The sequence below is a fragment of the Chelonia mydas genome, chromosome 1, assembly GCF_015237465.2.
Source record: "Chelonia mydas isolate rCheMyd1 chromosome 1, rCheMyd1.pri.v2, whole genome shotgun sequence".
In the NCBI taxonomy this organism is placed as follows: Eukaryota; Metazoa; Chordata; order Testudines; family Cheloniidae; genus Chelonia; species Chelonia mydas.
Genome location: NC_057849.1, coordinates 250,653,128 through 250,674,671, shown reverse-complemented (window position 1 = coordinate 250,674,671; position 21,544 = coordinate 250,653,128). Strand labels below are relative to the sequence as shown.

General features: G+C 41.6%; 1 protein-coding gene across 9 annotated transcripts in view; it reads right to left on the bottom strand.

Annotated features, from left to right (window-relative positions):
• Positions 1-21,544, bottom strand: part of POLR3B (RNA polymerase III subunit B) — a 124,379-nt gene extending 102,835 nt beyond the window's left edge. For 7 of the 9 annotated variants that reach the window (XR_005222586.2, XR_005222598.2, XR_005222588.2 and 4 more), the window contains exons 1-8: positions 21,226-21,382; positions 18,148-18,180; positions 9,688-9,744; positions 9,214-9,278; positions 8,533-8,608; positions 6,336-6,436; positions 2,646-2,737; positions 287-404 (exon numbers count right to left, since the gene is read on the bottom strand). Coding sequence is in view for 5 of the 9 variants with exons in the window: in XM_037880106.2 (XP_037736034.1) it covers positions 287-404; positions 2,646-2,737; positions 6,336-6,436; positions 8,533-8,608; positions 9,214-9,278; positions 9,688-9,744; positions 18,148-18,180; positions 21,226-21,297 (614 nt within the window). In the remaining 4 variants the exon portion in view is untranslated. Of the gene's footprint in view, positions 1-286; positions 405-2,645; positions 2,738-6,335; positions 6,437-8,532; positions 8,609-9,213; positions 9,279-9,687; positions 9,745-17,179; positions 17,323-18,147; positions 18,181-21,225 lie in introns of all 9 variants that reach the window. The other 2 variants (XM_037880105.2, XM_037880104.2) reach the window with 2 other exon arrangements.

Below are 21,544 nucleotides of genomic sequence, written 5' to 3'. Positions count from 1 at the left end.
AAAAAAAAAAAAAAAAAAAGCGTCACAGCAAAATTTGCTCTATAACAAAAACTGTAACTCACTTCACTAACTTAGGGCCAAATCTGAAGTCTCCCATTGACTTTGATGGGAACTTTGGGCAAGTGGACTTCAGGATGGGGCTTTAAGTTATTGGAACTACGTTAGAAAGAGAGTGGTGCTAAAAGTGCTTTCAATATTTTTTGCACTAAACTGAAGTAAATGAAAGTTAACTTCCAAGTGATGACATAAACAAGACTCTTAAGAGACTGCAGTGCATTTGCCATACCTGGTAACAGAAGCTCCAACTGTCCCTTTTCTATCAGCTTCCACAATGATCCTGTTTTTGGATAACTGCTCTTGAATAAGAATGACTTTCTCTACACCTTTGACAATGAAGTAGCCACCTACCAAATGGAGAAGAAAAATGGGTTTGCACTTCATCTTCCTCGGCTATTATTCACCTCTTACGATATAGTTTCAAAAATGTTATAATGTATAAACATAAAAGTAAATTAAAAAATTAAACTACAAGAAATGCATAAAGAGAATTACATAATAGGAAAAGAGGGGGAATAAACACCATCTCACAAAACGTTATATATAATTCTAATCCAAGGGGAACCTCTTATAACTATGGAGAGAGAAAAGACTATTATATCTTGCTGGAATCTTGTTATGCTGATCTACTTGGGATCTTAAGATCTTGTTGGAAAGTGCTTATCTGCAACACTGATAGGTGCTAAAGAGAACCCTAAGGCAGACAGAAAATATTTATAAAAAGGATGTTGTTGAACTGTTGGTACTTCAAGTTAAACCACAAATAAAACTGTTTGCCAGAACAGCACCTGATTAAGACGTCATGATTAAAAGGACTGACCACGTGAGGTGCTCAGCAAATTACCAACACAGGAGCCCAAATTAATAAGCTTGGTTTCCATAATTACTTTCTCCAGTGAAACATTAATTTAATATTAACCTTTTTTCACTCATTTCAATTCTATTGTAGTAACTGAAGCAATGAAGAATCTATACTTCGTGTTATTGTATTCTAATCAGAAATCTGACTTGGAACAATCCTCAACTTGTATAGCATTTTACGCCAAGGTATTTTGTGATCATAACAAATGAACACAGAGATAAAATGGAACAGGGAAAACATAAAGGCACTTCCTGAAAGCACTTTGATAAATGACAGGAAAGATGGGAGGCGGGGAGAAGAGAGAGAAAAGTCAACACACTGATGAAAAACTACAACCAAAGCAAGTAAACTTTTTTAAAAAAATCTGTCTTTAATTAAAAAATAATAAAAGTAGTATGGACAATTAAGAAATTATGAAGATCTTGACATCTGTTGCTAACAAGCAGATATATGAAAACTTAGGTAGAGATAACATCTGTATTTCCCCAGCTTTCTGGATTATAAACATATCTATCTTTTGGTGGTTTCCCTATGAACCATTAACAATTTTTTTTTTAATCATGGTAAAGCCAGGTTACTGACATTAGTAACTTTAATTTAAAATCCCTACTTCTATAAGGGAAACATAGGAGATGCTGTACTGGATCAGAGCACTGGGCTTCTCCTTTAAGCAAAAAGAAAAGAAGTACTTGTGGCACCTTAGAGACTAACCAATTTATTTGAGCATAAGCTTTCGTGAGAGCTTATGCTCAAATAAATTGGTTAGTCTCTAAGGTGCCACAAGTACTCCTTTTCTTTTTGCGAATACAGACTAACACGGCTGTTACTCTGAAACCTGTCCTTTAAGCAAAGTATATCTGGCCAATAATGCAACATTATATCAGTGAAGGAAAATTTCAATCCTACTCTAAGAAGTCATCAATTTATGTCTTGAAGTGTTAGATTTGTCTCTAGCTTATGTACTCTAGCTACAAATGTTAGTCATGCATATAAACAGTCAAGAAACTTTTGAACAATTTGGTACAGTATTTTCCCTGAGCTGTGAATTCCACAGGTTAATTATACAATGTAAACAAGTATTTCCTCTCCTTTGAGAATTGCTTCTGTATATCCCACTCATGGGATATATGTATGCCCACACCAAGAAAGAACAGATCCGCAGAAGCAATATACTAGAAGAATAATAGATACTGGTAAGTAACCTTTCCCTTTTTTTTAAAGGTGCAAAATTTTAAAAAGCCACCCACTTTCAGTTTTACCTTTTCCCGCCTTAGTCTTGCTCTACAGAACAAGGGGAATAGAAGTACTTACTCTTTTTTAACCATACTGTACATTTTTAAAATGTCCTTTTATCCTCTTAGCATTCCCAGTATTAATAAATTGAATATTTATTCTCCCCTCACAAATCAGCATTCTTATCTCAACCCTTTCAAAATGTTGGACTTCTGAGGCCAGGGGACCTGTCTGAGCATACTGTTTTCCATATTGTCAGAACTGTTTCTCATCCTTTATAAAATACACATGAAAGCTTATTTGCTTCTTTAACTACTAGTGTATATTCAGTAGCTACCCATTATGATAATTAGACAGCCTGACTGATCTTCTTAGGAAAATAACTAGTACATACAAGCAGATGAGATTATTTTTTTATCTCTAAAACTATCTTTTAGAGAGGAAAAAACCCACTAAAGCCACAGAAGGAAAATTAATTGGATGAAGACAGTACCTGGATCTAAAGGGCATTCATTAAGTTTGGCAAACTCTGCTGGAGTTTTCCCAGTAAGAACACAATTGGAGCTGCGCAGCATTATAGGCATTCTGTAAGAAAACCACAGTTATCCTTGTACCGTAAATTAAGAAGAATGACAACATGAGAAGTCACAGACCTTACAACAGTCAGTGATGACAAAACTGGAGAAAATGTGTTGAACATTTACAACCCAGGGGACTTGAAAAAGTAGAGATCAGAAGTAAAGTACAAAAGCAAAGAAGCTGAGTTAAAGTTCCTCTCCTTTAACTCCCTCCCATTGTGTTTATCATCATCAAATATTCTGAAAAAATGTGTAAAAAACCTAAGTGCTGTAATATGTGATCCAAACAAAAAGAGTGCGAGATCACAGGAAAAGTTCATTCAACTGTTTCACTTTTGCCAATGTATGTCTGAGTTTTTGCTGTTGGTTAATAAGCAATTCTGGAGTTCTCATAGTAAAATCATCCACTTTTCTTATTGTAAAATGCTTTTTCAGTCAGATTCACAAGATACTTTTTCAAAACCTTACATTTTTCATTGAAAAAAGTCTATGAGAAGTGAGGGCACTTTATTTCAAAGGAAAAGAAATTGCGTTCTGGATGTGATAAAAAGTAATTTATTCACACACTGTATTTGCTTAAAAAACAGCCATGTGCCATGGTTCTTCCTACAGATGAGTGCAACTAATTCATCATTACAGTGAAATTTACTCCTTTGTAGAGGCCTGCGTAAGGCCCGTGCTCCACATAAGTCCTCCAAATAGCGCTTATATGAGACTTCAGCAATGCTTAAGTTTTGCCCTGGCTCCCTTCGCTGGGATGAATTTCATCCTAATGTGTTTAAGAGCTCTGTGAGGCAGCTATGCAACTAAATATCCACTTCATCAAATGGGACTCCTGAAAACTTTAAATTCAGTCATCTCTTGCTACCTAAACTTTATTCCTTTCCTTTGGAGCTTTTCAATTTCATGGACTTCCTGGCCATTTTCATATACTTAAATCTAAAAATAAAAAACGATTGACCTAGTTGTGTGTAAATTTCTGTATTTAATAAAGAAGAAGAATTGCTATCTTCTCAGAGCAACGCATCTATGCAGATATCTTAATTGCTCCAGTTATGTCTTCTTGGGACAGTGTGTTCACTCGCTCACTAGAGATAAGTAGCTTTATATGCCAGTCATTATCCTAGATCACAAATGTGATCGGCCTAATTCCTTGGTTACTAATTTCAGGAATCATAATCAGTTGTTAGAGAGAACCAAAATGGGGTATGCAGATATCATGATGAAAACCCAATGGGAACAAGCTTCAACCCTCAATTTTTCGATGATGGAAAACATGTTACTTTGCAGCTTCCGTGTCACAGTATAAGAAGACAAATTTACTCATTTAAGGAAAAGGAGTCAGATTGATTTTTTTTTCTCCCAAGCAAACAGCTTCAAATGTTTTGTTTTATTTTTTAAAAGAAAAGAAACAAAAAATGGGGAGAGGAATAATCAGCCAATGCACATTGAAAGTGCATACAGAAATACAAAAGGCAGGCAAACTAATCTGGAATGAAATAAAATGTTATAGGGTTTTTTTTTTTTCTGTCCAAAGATTTCTCTCATACAACACAATAGAAGCCACTTTCCCCACCAAAACTTACAGATGCTCTATGCTCCCACTACAACAGCACAAGAAAAAAAAAAAAAAAAAAAACTTATGTGAACTTTCTGTTTCCAGCTGAACTGCAAATCAAACAAGAGAGTATGACATGTGCTCCCTTGGGGCAAGCAAATTAACTTAAAGGTTTATGAAAAGATTAACACATTGTTCCAAAAAGAGGTGGAAATATATTCCCAGTCAGATATTACCTGTTTTAACATATTTAAAAACACACTTTTTGGAATCTATACATTTAAAAACTTGTTTAGCTATCTAGAGTAGTATCACAGGACTGATGTGTTTAATGAAGTTCCCTCTCTTTTGTATATCATTGGCTGTTCTTTTATATAAAATGTTCATTGTTAACCAGTAGTTTTGGATATTGTTTTAAATGTAATATTTCTACTAAGTAAACCAAGCTGAAAGTTTGTTGTTATGACTCGCCTTTCATCCAGACATGGAACTTGTTAGTCTATTGCATTTGGAATTAAAATCATAAATGCATAGGATCACTGGAGCCATTTTCAAATCACAAAATAGATTGGTACGTCAGTGCTGTGCCAGAAGAATATTTTCTTTTTTCTTGCAGTAACGTTCCCACTTGACAGGAGAGGAGAAGGTATAGAAAACTGCTGGTTTTAGTGTACAGATATAGTGCACTAGATCTGTGGAATACTTTGGTCTTTTTTGGCTTATTATACCATGATTGCTTTACAAATCCTCATTCCTTTCATTGTTTAAAAGTGTAGAAAAATCAAGAAAAAATGTTAAGTGAATTATGACAATCTAAGTGCTCACCCAGCTGCATTTCCCTCCTGTAGCCACAACAGATCACTATATCTGATGCAACGGTGTAGAAGTATCTTGATAAGTGATCACTACATACAAGTTTTTGTGAAAATGTACTTTCACTTGATCACTTTTTTTTTTTGTTTAATTACACCTAAGTCACTGCATGGAATGATTATGAAGGCCTATTTGTACCCAGAAATTCTTTCAAACAATCTTTCAATCAAGTAAAGGCTCAGAAATAAGAAAAAACTGTTATTTGCATTTACGGTAAGTTTGGCTCTATACCTATACTTCTGTGATCCATGTTCTCTTGACAAATTCAATAGAAATTATTTTGCTTCGGGAATCAAGGTCAGGGACTAGAGAATGTTCGGAGCTTAATCTCTTCCTCCTGCTGCTTGCAGCCAGTATTCAGTCTGTGTTATTTTTCAGGTGATATATGAAATATTCTTTGTAGGCCACTGCCATTTTTAGCCACTTGTCTATAGAAGAGCCATTTTATCTAGTTTAAGGAGTTTTGGAATCCTGTCCTAGTGAAAACTATGGGGACTGGGTCCTCTGGCCCCTCTAGAATTCTCAGGGCTTCTTTTTTTTTCCCCTTTCAAGCATTCCATCCTCTTTTTGAGGAATTAAGTGTTCTTAGCCATACTGGCAACCACATCCTTTGTCTACTCAATTGGCATTCTTGCCTCTACACAGCCACATCTACTCAAAATATCACTTTGCAACATCCAATCTAGACTCTAGATTGGTAGAATTTTAAAGGAGAATTTTATCAAGATTGGAATCCAGTGATGCTTGCATTTATTGCTTTTTGCCATCCATTTTCAGTAGCAGACCTCCCAAAATTCTCCAATTCAGGTAAAGAAGGCTGAGGTGTGAAGCTAATGTGCCTAATTTTTGCTTTAAAATAGCCCTGCTTGAGGCTGTAGTATTTGTCTCTTTATCTCTCTCTAGCTAGGCATAAATCAAGTTTTGGGGAAGAGATTCAAATTACAACTTCCAAAAGCTCTGGAAAAACAAAAGAAATTTGCAAAGAGACCAACAGAAACATATCCTCTCAGCTGCTATTCACCAAGCTCCACTTGCAAGCTTATTTTTTATTTTAATTTTAAGGTGGAAAAAGAGCTTTCCCTAGTTTTTTTATATAGTGATTAAGTTTCACACCAATGAGATTGATGGCACACACACAAAAACTGATACTGCTATCTTGATATTTGTATCTTACCTGCCAATGGGTAATGCATTGCGAATAATCCTCTGGCTACCTCTAGTGTACTCAATGTCCACTGTAATTGGGGCAGAGTAGGTCATATCTCTTAAGCGACACTTAAAAGGAAAGAGATAAATAGACATTTTTCACCCTTACTTCAGAGTGGAGATTCTCAAGATCTACTCAGAAGATCCCACTTTTGCCTGGCCTCCCACCTACCACCACGAAGGATGAAAGCAAAAGAGAGCTAGATTGAGTCTCTTCAGTGTCTGTCAAACAAAATCCAAGGAATTCCAAAGTCTCTTGTTTTAAAAAAAAAAAAAAAAAAAAAATTCAAGACTTCAATAGCAGCCATGGTAACTGCTTCTTCATATGGAAACATTGTGGCCACATGAAGCAGTTTAACTTTTAAAGCGATGGCACCTTCCTCAAATGCAGGTACCCCTAATCTGCAAAAATTGAGATCTGGATTTCAAGACCATCCCCACTCCCACCGGTGCTCAGATCTGGTGTTTTGGTTCAGGCATGTCTCTATGTACTGTATCTTAACATCAAACAGCATGGGGCAATTGAAAGCCTCGTAAGGCAGCCAATGTGTAAGATTTAAAAAGGACATTTAGCTAGCTTTTAAATACAATAATGGACAATTACATGGTGCTTCTCTTACGAAAGAGGAGTTATAAAAGGTTGAAATCTTAAAATGTCACTTTCTCTCAATTCCCTAAATCCCCACATGCAAGTTCCTCAGATATCATCGATAGGAGCAGCACTCACAGAGCTAGGGCATAAAATAGTCCAAGGCTCTGTCATTCTGAACATTCTTGATCTCACCAGTCTTCTCTCCCCAATCCAGAAATCCAATGTCAAACTAGTTTTGCATAAACATACATGTCTGCAATGTTGATACAAGGTTCATTTGCATTACCAGAAGACTTCAAAGCTACATACTATATCTTATTCATGGCCTCAGCCTTTGAGTATGTTACCTTCATTTAGGCACATTCTCAGGATTCTGATGTACTCATTGAAGGTTTTGTACAGCTATGAATACAGAATTAACAGTATATGGAGTAAAATGCAGGTTTATGATGGAAGACAGTTTGCCCTGTGGGTGAGGACATGTCTATACATAAGATGGGCCCGAAGGATTACTGCATATTGCGTGTCTCTTTTTTCCCTGCTAAAGGCAAACAGTTTCTCCAGTAACAAAAATTAATTTACACCAGCAGTTCTCAAACTTGTTGGTCATGTGGTGCCAGCTCTCCTCCTATTTTCCTGCTGCTAAATGGCAGTAAAAACAGAACATTAAATAATTCTCTAGTATTACTTTTGTGTGGGAGCAATTGTCACAGGAACGGTATGTGGTCATGAACTGAGAGGGAGGTGGTGATCCATGAGACAATTCCTTAAAAAGTAGTCCAGATCATGAAAGAGCTTGAGAACACTCACCTATATTTTATCCCTTTTAGAAAATAAAATGAACACAAACTCCATGAAGAGCAGAGAAGTGGAACAGGAGCCAGACAGGTGCCTAAAATCTAAAGTCCATATGTAGGCTCTTACTTAAGTAAATGGTCTGATTTTCAAGAGTGCGGAGGACCTACCAGCTCTCAAAGACAGGTGCTCAAAGACTACAAAAGCGCAAAAAAGACTACATCTAAGGAACATTAAGGATGTTGTGGTTAAGGCACTGGATGGGAACCCAGAAGCACCAGGTTCTGGGTTCTAGTCCTGGCTTTGTCTCAGACATCCAACATGATACAGGGAAAAACTATCATAATGCACGATGGACTGAATTAATATTATGCAGACAACTTTAATTCTGGCACTTCCTAACTTATGAGTGGTTGATTTTGCAAACTTAATGTTTTTTAAAAGCTGTTTTTTCTATGAAATATGAACATATATATTCTCTCATACAATATTCACTTTGTTTTATCAGGAGAACCTGCTGCTTTAAACCGGAAGAAGAGTTTTTAAAAAGTGAACAATTAGTTATTCAGGTATTTAGTCATTTCACAACCACTGGAGTGATTTTCTTACAATCAGAATGTTAACTAATGATGCCTTCTTTTCCCAACTAGGAATACACCTGGCCATTATAAGAATCTTTCCTGACAGCAAAGAGATACTGGGCAGGAAAAGCTACACACAATATCAACCCACCCACCAGTAAACATGAAATGAAATCCACAGTTGAATTCACTATTACCTCATGAGGAGACACAGGTCTTGTTACATTAAAGCTTTCTTCAACATCTGGAATCCCCACATAAATATTGAGGTATCTGTAACACAAACATTGCTATTATCAACCACGAAGATATTTGTGTGGTAGAACTGAAGGAAGCAGAGTCCATTTTTCAACACAATTCATTTTGATAATCTCCCATTCTAATAATAAACAAATAGCAACTGTCTTCCCAGAAAAAAGAAAAGGAGTGCTTGTGGCACCTTAGAGACTAACACATTTATTTGAGCATAAGCTTTCATGAGCTACAGCTCACTTCATCGGATGCATTCCCAGAGTATCCCATAGCGCTTGATCTATGCTCTATCTGGAATTTTGAAATAAGTCTTGGAATTCATGTACAAATATAAAAGCAAAGTTACCTTTGCAAATGAAGAGCTATATTGGCGCCTCAGCTCTGAGAATTCACCAGACTACTGAAAAACCATCACTACAATGTATTTTTACTGCATGGCTATCAATTCTGTTTAATGTGGTCACTCAAAGCTCTAAGAGATATCTTATTTGGAGTGTGGTTTACCTCGTCCTTCTCAAGTATATCACAATGTAACTACATGTACATTTTTATAGTCAATTACAAATTGTTATGCAAGATAATACTTATACTGCTACCACCAATACAGAAATCAACCTTATGCTTACTTCAAATACCACATTGGGTCAGCATCACTTGTGACTTTTTCATTGGCTTTCATGATTTTCTTTATCTGCAAAAAAGAAAAAAGAAAAAATAATTGAGTCACATGACTTTTGTAAATTTAGGCCTATTCCAGGGGTAGGCAACCTATGGCATGCGTGCCAAAGGCGGCATGCGAGCTGATTTTCAGTGGCACTCACACTGTCCGGGTCCTGGCCACCGGTCCGGAGGGGGGGTGGGGGGGGGGCTCTGCATTTTAATTTAATTTTAAATGAAGCTTCTTAAACATTTTAAAAACCTTATTTACTTTCCATACAACAATAGTTTAGTTATCTATTATAGACTTATAGAAAGAGACCTTCTAAAAACATTAAAATGTATTACTGGCACGCGAAACCTTAAATTAAAGTGAATAAATGAAGACTCGGCACACCACTTCTGAAAGGTTGCCGTATTCCCTTTCCACCAAGGAAGCATACCTCTACATTGATGAAATAGTTGAATGAGTCTATGTGCTGCTTCACAAGTCCTTTCACCTAAAACAAAACAATGCATATACAGCAGAATTAGCCTTGGGAAAATTAGTCACGAAAGCAATGCAGAAATTAATACGTAGGAATTAGTTCTACTTATAATAGTTTCTGGATCAACTTTAAAGTTTTTTAGCTGACGAGTTTCTGGAAACCCAGAGGGTGACCAGTCTGATTCTACACTACGTCTCCAGGTTTATACCAGCATAACTCCACTGATTTCAACAAAGCCTCATCTGAAATTTACTAGTTTTATAGCACAAACTGTGCATATAACTCAGTCTCATAAGTTTGCATGAATAATTGGGAAAGCCATTGTGAATTAACATTTTTTTGCCAGTTTGCCATTATGGCAGATGCCTGGGATATTAATAATTTGTCAGATCTAAAGACAGAAGAACTGTGTGGGATAAAGGAAAAGGTCAAGGAGTAGACTCAGGTTACAGCTATAAGGTGGGTAAAAAAGAGGGAGAGGTCCAGCAAGATGTGAGAGATTGAATGAGAAAAGCCTCAGACAACCTGCCCCAGAGACACTAGAGTTGGGGGAGGAATGTAGATTCTGTCATGCATAGTTTTTAGTAAAAATCAGGGACAGGTTGTGGGCAATAAACAAAAATTCACAGAAGCCGGCAATCTGTCCCTGACTTACTAAAAATCCCCTGGGGGTGAGAACGAAACTAGTAGAGCGCTGCTGCTTGCAGCTGCTTCAGCCCCACCCCTGGTGGCGGCTGCTACTCTGACAGCTGCTGCTCCAGCCCACCCCAGGGCTGGCTGTCGCTGGTGGCTTCTGCTCCAGCAGCACCCAGGCTGACTGCCCGCAGCTGCTCCAATCCCACTGCTGCTCCTGTGGGAAGGGGTGACTGCTGCTGCTCCAGCCCCAGGGGTGCTCACTCAACCTCAGCTGCTGCTTCAGGCCTGCCCCAGAAGAAGTCATGGAAATCCTGGAAAGTCACAGAATCCGTGACCTCTGTGATAGAACCATATCCTTAGTAATAAGCAAGTACCAGGAGGCACAGTATGCCACAGACATGAAACTAGTAGCTTCTAGGCCTCTCCCGCAGGAGGTACTTTAACTGCTCCAGATAGAGCCTCCCATTTGCTTGCAAAGCAGGAAGCATCATCCTACCAGCACTTACACCACCCATTGCTTCTTGATGGTTCAGAAGCAGGACCCACCAGATATCAACAAGTAGAAATCAGTGCTGCAGATGTTCAGGATTAAGTTGAACCAATGCAAGCATTAGAAAGGTTGTACTGTATTAGAAAAAAATGGAAGGTAAATATAATACACTGCATTTTTTTTCATAGCATCTCTAAGGGACACTGGGTCTCAGTACTCCATGGAAATAATCAGCCACAAGCTGCAAAGAAAAGGAAGCTTTTTAGGGGAAGGTTGGTCCAGTGGTTAGAACCATATATATAATTTAAGCAACTGGAAACATACATATAATTTTCACTTTATGAAGATGTGTGAAGGTTCCATTTAAAATTAATTGAAAGCAATAGCTAACTCAAGAGTTACCCAGCTGGCTCCACATTGATTAAAAGTCTAGAAAACATGACCTATAAAAAAAGATTGAAAAAAATTGCATTTGTTTAGTTATGGGAAGAGAAGATTGACGGGGGACATGATAGCAGCCTTCAAAAGTATGTAAAAAGGGGGGTTTTATTAAGAGAAGGGTGATCAATTGTTCTCCTCATCCATTGAGGACAGGGCAAGAAGTAATGGGCTTAAAATTGCAGCAAGGGAGATTTACCTTGGACATTAGGAAAAACAACCTAACTGTAAGGGCAGTTAAGCACTGGAATAAATTAACAAGGGAGGTTGTGAGAACCTGGATTTGTGCTGGAAATGGCCCAACTTGATTATCATACACATTGTAAGGAGAGTGGTCACTTTAGATAAGCTATTACCAGCAGGAGAGTGGGGTGGGAGGAAGTATTGTTTCATGGTCTCTGTGTATATAATGTCTTCTGCAGTTTCCACAGTATGCATCCGATGAAGTGAGCTGTAGCTCACGAAAGCTTATGCTCAAATAAATTGGTTAGTCTCTGAGGTGCCACAAGTACTCCTTTTCTTTTTGCGAATACAGACTAACACGGCTGTTACTCTGAAACCTGTGAAATCTCTGTCCTTGTAGGATTTTAAGAACAGTTTAAACAAAACAACTGTCAGGGATGGTCTCAATCAGGGGTGGGCAAACTTTTTGGCCTGAGTGCCATATCGGGGTTGCAAAACGGTATGGAGGGCCGGGTAGGGAAGGCGGTACCTCCCCAAACAGCCTGGCCCCTGCCCCCTATCCACCCCCTGACTGCCCCCCTCAGAACCCCTGACTCATCCAACCCGCCCCGCTCCTTGTCCCCTGACTGCCCCCTCCCGGGACCCCTGCCCCTAACCGCCCCCCCGGGACCCCACCCCCTATCCAACCCCCCCACTCCCAGTCCCCCCCGCTCCTTGTCACCTGACCGCCCCAAACCCTATCCACACCCCCGCCCCCTGACAGGCCCCCGAAGACCCCTGACCCATCCAACCCCCCCCCACACTCTTTGTCTCCTGACCTCCCCCTCCCGGGACCACCGTCCCTAACCACCCCCCCAGGACCCCACCCCCTATCCAACCCCCCCGCTCTCTGTCTCCTGAGCGCCCCCGCCCCGAACCTCCACCCCATCCCACCGCCCCGTCCCCTGACTGCCCCCCGGGACCTTATCCACCCCCCCCCCACCCCGCCCCCTTCCATGCTGCTCAGAGCAGCAGCACAGGCTTATTGGAAAGCCTGGGAGGTGGGCAGGCGCAAGCCGCGCTGCCCGTATGGCAGCGTGGCTGCGGGAGGGGGGAAGCAGCGGGAGAGGGGCCGGGGTTAAGCCTCCCTGGCCAAGAGTTCAGGGGCCAGGCAGGACGGTCCCGCGGGCCATAGTTTGCCCCCCCCTCTGGTCTAGATAATACTTAGTCCTGCTTCAGAAAAAAGGAAATTAACCAGAAGACTTACTGAGGTCCCTTTCAGTCCTACATTTCTATGACTCTATGAAGTCCCCATGGATTTAAGGAAAGCAATACAACAAAAAATGACTCCCAGACAAAATTATTTTGATATACAAAATTTTACAAAAACTCAGCATACCAACAATGAATGAAAATGTAATAAGAAAAGCCAAAAAAGTGTTTGAAGAACAGCTAGCCAAAAACTCAAAAGGTAATAACAAAATGTTTAAGTACATCAGAAGCGGGGAGCCTGCTAAACAACCAGTGGGGCCCCGGACGATTGAGATAAAGAAGGAGCATTTAAAGACGATAAAGTCATTGAGGAGAAACTAAATGAATTCTTTGCTTCAGTCTTCATGGCTGAGGATGTTAGGAAGATTCCCAAACCTGAGCCATCTTTGTAGGTGACAAATCTGAGGAATTGTCACAGATTGAAGCACCGTTAGAGGTGGTTTTGGAATTAATAGATAAACTTAACAGTAACAAGTCACTGAGACCAGATGGCATTCACCCAAGAGTTCTGACAGAACTCAAATGTGAAATTGCGGAACTATGGTTTGTAACCTGTCCTTTAAATCAGCTTCTGTACCCAATGACTGGAAGATAGCTAATGTAACGCTAATATTTAAAAAAGGCTCTCTCTAGAGGTGATCCCGGCAATTACAGACCGGTAAGTCTAACATCAGTACCGGGCAAATTAGTTGAAACAATAGTAAAGAATAAAATTTTCAGACACATAGAAGAACATAAATTGTTGGGCAAAAATCAACATGGTTTCTGTAAAGAGAGATCATGTCTTATTAATCTATTAGAGTTCTTTGAGGGGGTCAACCAACATGTGGAGAAGGGGGATCCAGTGGACATAGTGTACTTAGATTTCCAGAAAGGCTTTGACAAGGTCCCTCACCAAAGGCTCTTATGTAAATTAAGTTGTCATGGGATCAGAGGGAAGACCCTTTCATGGACTGAGAACTGGTTAAAAGACAGGGAACAAAGGGTAGGAATAAATGGTAAACTGTCAGAATGGAGAGGGGTAACTAATGGTGTTCTCCAAAGGTCAGTCCTCGGACCGATCCTATTCAACTTATTCATAAATGATCTGGAGAAAGGGGTAAACAGTGAGGTGGCAAAGTTTGCAGATGATACTAAACTGCTCAAGATAGTTAAGACCAAAGCAGACTGTGAAGAACTTCAAAAAGATGGACTACAAGCCGTCAGGAACAGTATCCCCGATAATGTCACGGCAAACCTGGTGGCTGAACTTTGTGCCTTTGTCCTCACCCATAACTATTTCACATTTGGGGACAATGTATACCTTCAAATCAGCGGCACTGCTATGGGTACCCGCATGGCCCCACAGTATGCCAACATTTTTATGGCTGACTTAGAACAACACTTCCTCAGCTCTCGTCCCCTAATGCCCCTACTCTACTTGCGCTACATTGATGACATCTTCTTCATCTGGACCCATGGAAAAGAAGCCCTTGAGGAATTCCACCATGATTTCAACAATTTCCATCCCACCATCAACCTCAGCCTGGACCAGTCCACACAAGAGATCCACTTCCTGGACGCTACGGTGCTAATAAGCGATGGTCACATAAACACCACCCTATACTGGACACCTACTGACCGCTATTCCTACCTACATTCCTCCAGCTTTCATCCAGACCACACCACCCGATCCATTGTCTACAGCCAAGCTCTGCGATACAACTGCATTTGCTCCAACCCCTCAGACAGAGACAAACACCTACAAGATCTCTATCAAGCATTCTACAACTACAATACCCACCTGCGGAAGTGAAGAAACAGATTGACAGAGCCAGAAGAGTACCCAGAAGTCACCTACTACAGGACAGGCTCAACAAAGAAAATAACAGAACGCCACTAGCCATCACCTTCAGCCCCCAACTAAAACCTCTCCAACGCATCATCAAGGATCTACAACCTATCTTGAAGGACGACCCATTACTCTCACAGATCTTGGGAGACAGGCCAGTCCTTGCTTACAGACAGCCCCCCAACCTGAAGCAAATACTCACCAGCAACCACACAACAGAACCACTAACCCAGGAATCTATCCTTGCAACAAAGCCTGTTGCCAACTGTGTCCACATATCTATTCAGGGGACACCATTATAGTGTCTTATCACATCAGCCACACTATCAGAGGCTTGTTCACCTGCACATCTACCAATGCGAGATATGCCATCATGTGCCAGCAATGCCCCTCTGCCATGTACGTTGGTCAAACTGGACAGTCTCTACGTAAAAGAATAAATGGACACAAATCAGACATCAAGAATTATAACATTCAAAAACCAGTCGGAGAACACTTCAGTCTCTTTGGTCACTCGATTACAGACCTAAAAGTTGCAATTCTTCAACCAAAAACCGTCAAAAACAGACTCCAACGAGAGACTGCTGAATTGGAATTAATTTGCAAACTGGATACAATTAACTTAGGCTTGAATAGAGACTAGGAGTGGATGTGTCATTACACAAAGTAAAACTATTTCCCCATGTTTATTCCCTCCTCTCCACTCCCCACTGTTCCTCAGATGTTCTTGTCAACTGGAACTGGCCCACCTTGATTATCACTACAAAAGGTTTCTTCCCCCCGCTCTCCTGATGGTAATAGCTCACCTTAAGTGATCGCTCTCATTACAGTGTGTATGGTAACACCCACTGTTTCATGTTCTCTATGTATATAAATCTCCCCACTGTATTTTCCACTGAATGCAACCGATGAAGTGAGCTGTAGCTCACGAAAGCTTATGCTCAAATAAATTTGTTAGTCTCTAAGGTGCCACAAGTACTCCTTTTCTTTTTGCGAATACAGACTAACATGGCTGCTACTCTAAAACCTGTCACAAAACTAAGTGATTGGACAACAAAATGGCAAATGAAATTTAATATGGATAAATGTAAAGTAATGCACATTGGAAAAAATAACTCCAACTATACATACAATATGATGGGGGCTAATTTAGCTACAACTAATCAGAAAAGAGATCTTGGAGTCATTGTAGATAGTTCTCTGAAGACGTCCACACAGTGAGCAGTGGCAGTCAAAAAAGCAAACAGGATGTTAGGAATCATTAAAAAAGGAACAGAGAATAAGATGGAGAATATCTTATTGCCCTTATATAAATCTTTGGTATGCCCACATCTTGAATACTACATACAGATGTGGTCTCCTCATCTCAAAAAAGATATACTGGCATTAGAAAAGGTTCACAGAAGGGCAACTAAAATGATTAGGGGTTTGGAACATGTCCCATATGAGGCGAGATTAAAGAGGCTAGGACTTTTCAGCTTGGAAAAGAGGAGACGAAGGGGGGATATGATAGAGGTATATAAAATCATGAGTGGTGTGGAGAAAGTGAATAAGGAAAAGTTATTTACTTGTTCCCATAATATAAGAACTAGGGGCCACCAAATGAAATTAATGGGCAGCAGATTTAAAACAAATAAAAGGAAGTTCTTCACACAGTGCACAGTCAACCTGTGGAACGCCTTGCCTGAGGAGGTTGTGAAGGCTAGGACTATAACAGGGTTTAAAAGAGAACTAGATAAATTCATGGAGGTTAAGTCCATTAATGGCTATTAGCCCGGATGGGTAAGGAATGGTGTCCCTAGCCACTGTTTGTCAGAGGGTGGAGATGGATGGCAAGAGAGAGATCACTTGATCATTACCTGTTGTTAGGTTCACTCCCTCTGGGGCACCTGGCATTGACCACTGTCGGTAGACAGGATACTGGACTGGATGGACCTTTGGTCTGACCCAGTATGGTCATTCTTATGTTCTTACATACAAAATATGTGGTTCTATCACTATTTGTCTAACTTTTTAACTTCTTTCAGAAGAAATGAACAGAGATTTATCAAAAATTTGACTCCAACACAAAAAATCACAATACGCAGCATTTGTATTGTATGGTGTTGGCACATGCTATGTGACAAAAGGACATAGTGAAGGATGTAAAGTTTTGATGTAAAGTATACAGCAAATTGCATCTCCTCCACCCATGCCTGCAGAACCAGGGCACTGGGACACATGATCCCAACAGCCCTCCCCCAGTAAGGACATTCTTACAGCCTCAGGAATTCTAATGATGTTACTACTTCAAGCCTCTGCAAGTAGTTTGTGGGGGTGGCTGGGAGAGATGTAAGGAAGGGGTCGTAAATGAGATGGGTATTAGGCAGGCCCAAGGTACCATCACAGCCCTGGGCCAGAATGACAGTAAAGCACATAAATGACTGCTGGACTTTGTTCTCCTGCACCGGATATGTGCAGGGACCCATCCTGCCCCCATGCAGCAGCAGAGGTAGTGAGAGACTCCTGGTGGTTCCCACCTACTTATTATTACTCACTGTTTGTGAGTTATCTTTCATGAGGATCCAAATCTGCAAACACTTATATGAGAAGTCCCAGAGTTCAGCAGAGCTACTCACATGCACGAGTGAAGTAATGCATGCATGCATCTTTGCCGGATCAGGATTTTAGATTGCAAGCTCTATGGGACAGAGACCATATCCGCCTAGTAAGTGTTTTACAGGCCCTAGACCAATGAGCTAGATTGGTTCCTTGGGTAACACTGAAATAAAAAACAAACCAAAATCACTGCCTGTATTTCATAAACCGCTGTTTCAAAATGGCTAAAAAAAATTGGCCACCTCTAAAGAGAGACTGCCTCAAATTATTCCCTTTGAGATTAATCAAGAAACTTTCATTTATGTAATAGGCTTGCCTCTCATATTATGGGGGCAGGAACTGGATGACTGTAGAGAGAATGCAAACTCTAGATGGAAAGGGGACAGGTGGCCTGGGAAATAACAGAGGAAAAGACATAGAAGGAGGTTAAAAAAGAGGAAAGACAGAAAGAAGAAAAAAATAATGGACTTGATAAAGAGGGAAAATGTTGTAGGGAATAACAAAATAAAAAAGCATAGAAAAAGCCCAAAACAAAATAGAGAACTTTTGAGGTTAATCAGAGAAACGGAAGCTTTCTGATGCTCTGGAGGGTGGACTGAGGAGCATACAGGATTGGAGGAAGGTCTGGCTGTACAAGGCATTAATGGATTGCGAGAGGTTGGGCAGCCATGAATTAGTGTTGGGAGAGGAGAAAGAGACCATTGGGGAGTACCTACTTTTACAAGAAAGGAAACTAAATGTGAGAACTATGGGGTTTTGGTTGTGCTGAAGGACAAGGGCTGAAAAAAAGTTTAGAGAATCTGCAAACCATGCTGACATATGATTTTAAAATGAATGCATTAGGTTTTAAGATTAAAACACAGTTCTGACCATCTTTTATCTTGTCAAAACACTGCTTGTAGCAAGTCAGTCTTGCACTAGTTAAATTGTTTTCAGTTTCAGAGCTTGAACATTCATGTCCAAGTGAAATGTATAAAGCAACACTAACCTTTAGAAAAGCTGGAAGAAGTCTCCATTTTTCCTAAAAACAAAAATAAAACACACAATTTGAAATAGCTGCAGCAGTGTATCTAACAAAAATCTAAAAGCTTAATCACTACTCTACTACCTAGGGTGGCCAGGTGTCCGGTTTTCGACCAGAAAGTCTGGTTGAAAAGGGGACTTGATGGCGTCCAGTCTCCAGTTTTTAATACATTACAAAGTTGGCAATCCTACTTCTACCATTAAGACTATTTAAAGTCAAGTCAATGTAGAGAAGAGGGACTGTAACTAGTCAATCAAAATTACGAATATGAACAAGCAAATGACAATTCATATCATACAATAATCCAATACATACAATCCAATACAATCCATACAATACAATAATGTGTGCAATACAAACTATATTCAAGGCACAGACAGTCAAGGGATACAGTTTCAATTTAAAAACAAGCTAACAAAATACAAGTTTCTGAGAAAACACTACTTAAATACTATGTCCTGATTTATTTAAAAAAAAAAAAAAGAGCCACTCCTTTAGAAAGTTTAAGTGTTTTGTTTTCTTTTCTGCAAGAGACAAAACTACGGTCCTAATCCTACACATGTTAATGCCCACAGCCAAACACAAAGTACTGTCAAAACTGAAAAAAATAAAGACTTATTCCTGTAACTTCTTTCAGCTGTACAGTAATCTCAGGTATTACTGTAGTTAAAAAGTAGATTCAAAACATTCAGACAAATGTGACTTGCAGGTTAACAGTATGTCTAACTTTATAGGTATCTAAAGATTCAAAGACATCTAAGATTCTGAACATTAAATAATATATTCAACTGGTCTGTGCAATTCTAAAATGAACTAAAAGTAAGTCAAAAAACTGTTATTGACATATCCTATATTGGAGTCCCAGATATTGTTTGTATCACTTGCTTTCAAAGACATGAAATTCAGTTGATTTTTATTCAGTCTTAGTCTAACTTCGTTTTTCCTATTTCAACAGGAGAAAGGTAAAAAACATAAAATAAAGGGAACAGCTTAATGTTTACATTTCAAACCTAGGGAGGAAGAATTGAATGCAAATCAAGATAAAATTTTTCCACCACTGTTTAAAAATAAATCTTGCTGTATCACAACAAACTATTTTGGTATGTAGTAGTATGCATAAACATGAGCAGGAAAGTGGGTTCAATAAAGGGTTATAACTTTGCATGCTTTGCCCTGTAGGATAAACTCATGTGCATCACAAGTAAAATTGGCCCAAAATTAGTTTCAGGGCAGCTGCAGAGATACAGGACCAACAGGGCAATTGGCAGTCTCAACCCTCTTGTGCCTACTATATGTGGGCTGGATTCCATGAAGCACCACACACCCACAATTCATTGAGCTCAGCGGAAACTAAGGTGGCTCAACACCTTGCAGGTAGAGTGACCACCCTTCCCTAATTGGATGGCACAGTCCCAAAATGTACATTTCACGTCCTGGTCCCAGGCTGAATGACTCTGGGACAGCTTTTGTCCCAGATTCCCTGCGGTGCCAATCTGTACCTACCCGAGGCTTAGGACAGCATCAGCCTCTTCGCAGTCACGGGGGCTGAGGTAGGCTGTAGCCCCCTCTTGCCATGAGGCCCTGCCCCCTGCTCCTCCTCTTCCCCCCCGAGGTCAGAAGCCGGAGCCGGGAAATAGTAAGAGCTGCCCATGGAGTCCAGGCCACTGTGGGGAGCCCTGGAGTCCCAGACCCTCCACCTGCCCTGGGCGGCACATCCTATAGGACGGTTCACACGTGCCTCACCACTCTTGGGCACCCTAACCCCCCACCTAGGGCAGGTGGAGGGTCCGGGGCTCCCTGGATGGCTCTTAGCACAGTCTGCTCCACCTGCCAACCTGGCCAAGGGACAGGGCCTCAGGGGGAAAGGAGGAGCAGTGGCAGGACCACAGAAGGGGTGGGGTTCTTGCATGTGTCCTCTTTTTTCATTTTGAAAAGGTGGCCACCCCACTTGGAGGATGAGGTCCTAAGGGAGCAAATAATGAGTTAACTTTGCAATGGAATATAGTACTGGGCTCTTTGCATTGTATGAGTAGCAGCTACTGATGCAGACATTATCAGCACAGTGATATGTTTAAGAGGTGGTAACACAGTGATGAGTCACTGGTTTCAAGGCTACATTTCTGACATCCCCCTTCTATCTACTAAACCCCTACCAAAAAAGGGGAGGGGGGGAATTAAAATATAAAAATATCAAAAACAAAGCCTTAACCCATCCAGTGCTTTTACCCCAAAAAACTAGGAGAAGTGCCAGATACGCCACAAAGTCCGGGAGGAACATTGCTATTGCTATCCATTTTACGTGGAAGGGGTTCAAGTACTATGGTGATGGGCAGCAGCATAAGGTAAATACAGGGCTGGATAGGCAAATTTCCCTAGGAGTAGGTAAGAGCCAGGCTCTTTGTGTGTCACCCTCTACAGGCGTTATCGAGACTGAAATCACACGGCATGAGAAACACTGCTAACTGCCCCGTGTAGGCAAGGCTGGAGCGTCTCCTGTCATGTTAGGCATCGCGGGCGGCTCACACGTGCCTGCCCTTGCCCACACTGAGCGGGACGCTCGCTGGCCTTGTAACATCCCGGGGCGGCCACGGTCCCCCGGGGAAAGGCTGGGCGCCCTCCACCAGCCGCTGGGCTCAATGGCACAGGAGGCTGCACAACACCAGGCCGTGCCCCCTGTGAGCATCTCACTGGCTGCCCGGTCACTGGCACCAGGCCCGGGGGCTGCCAGGCCGAGCAGCCGCCTGGAGCTTGCGGGGAGGGACAGGCCAGCGTGGAAAGGGTGGCTTGATCCTGCGCATGCGCCACAGGTGACTCGAGACCCAGGTGCCTGGAGCCAGGAAAGCCTACTGGAGAAGCGAACCTCGGGGCCTAAGCGCATGCGCAGTAGCGGATGCTGCGGGAAGAGCGACGGCTGAAGCGGGAGCCTCTGCGCAGGCGCAACAGGGGCCTCGGGAAGACAGCTCGCGGGGGCGCCGCCGCTCGCCGCCATAGCGGAGCGTGCCCCTCCTCCTCCGGCGCCTTTATCCCCGTCCCCTCGCTCACCTCCACCGTGTTCACGGGAGCCGCTGCCTGCTCCGGGGTCAGAGCCCCCAGCTCGGCCGCTAACGCGTCCATGGCGAGCGCGGCAGAGACACGAGCCGGGAGAGACTCGGCGGACGTTCCGCGCGAGGGACCCGCCGTGTGGCGGTGAAATCTGTCCCCGCGACACCGGAGGCGGGGCGGGAACGTTCCGCTTCTTTTAAAGAGCCGGCGGGGGACTCGCCCGCCCGGAGCAAGCTGCTGGTCCTGGCCCAGAGGCTCGGAAGCTGGGGGAGGGGACACGTCCCCCTGAAACGCTCTGCACAGACCTCGCTCCCCAGAG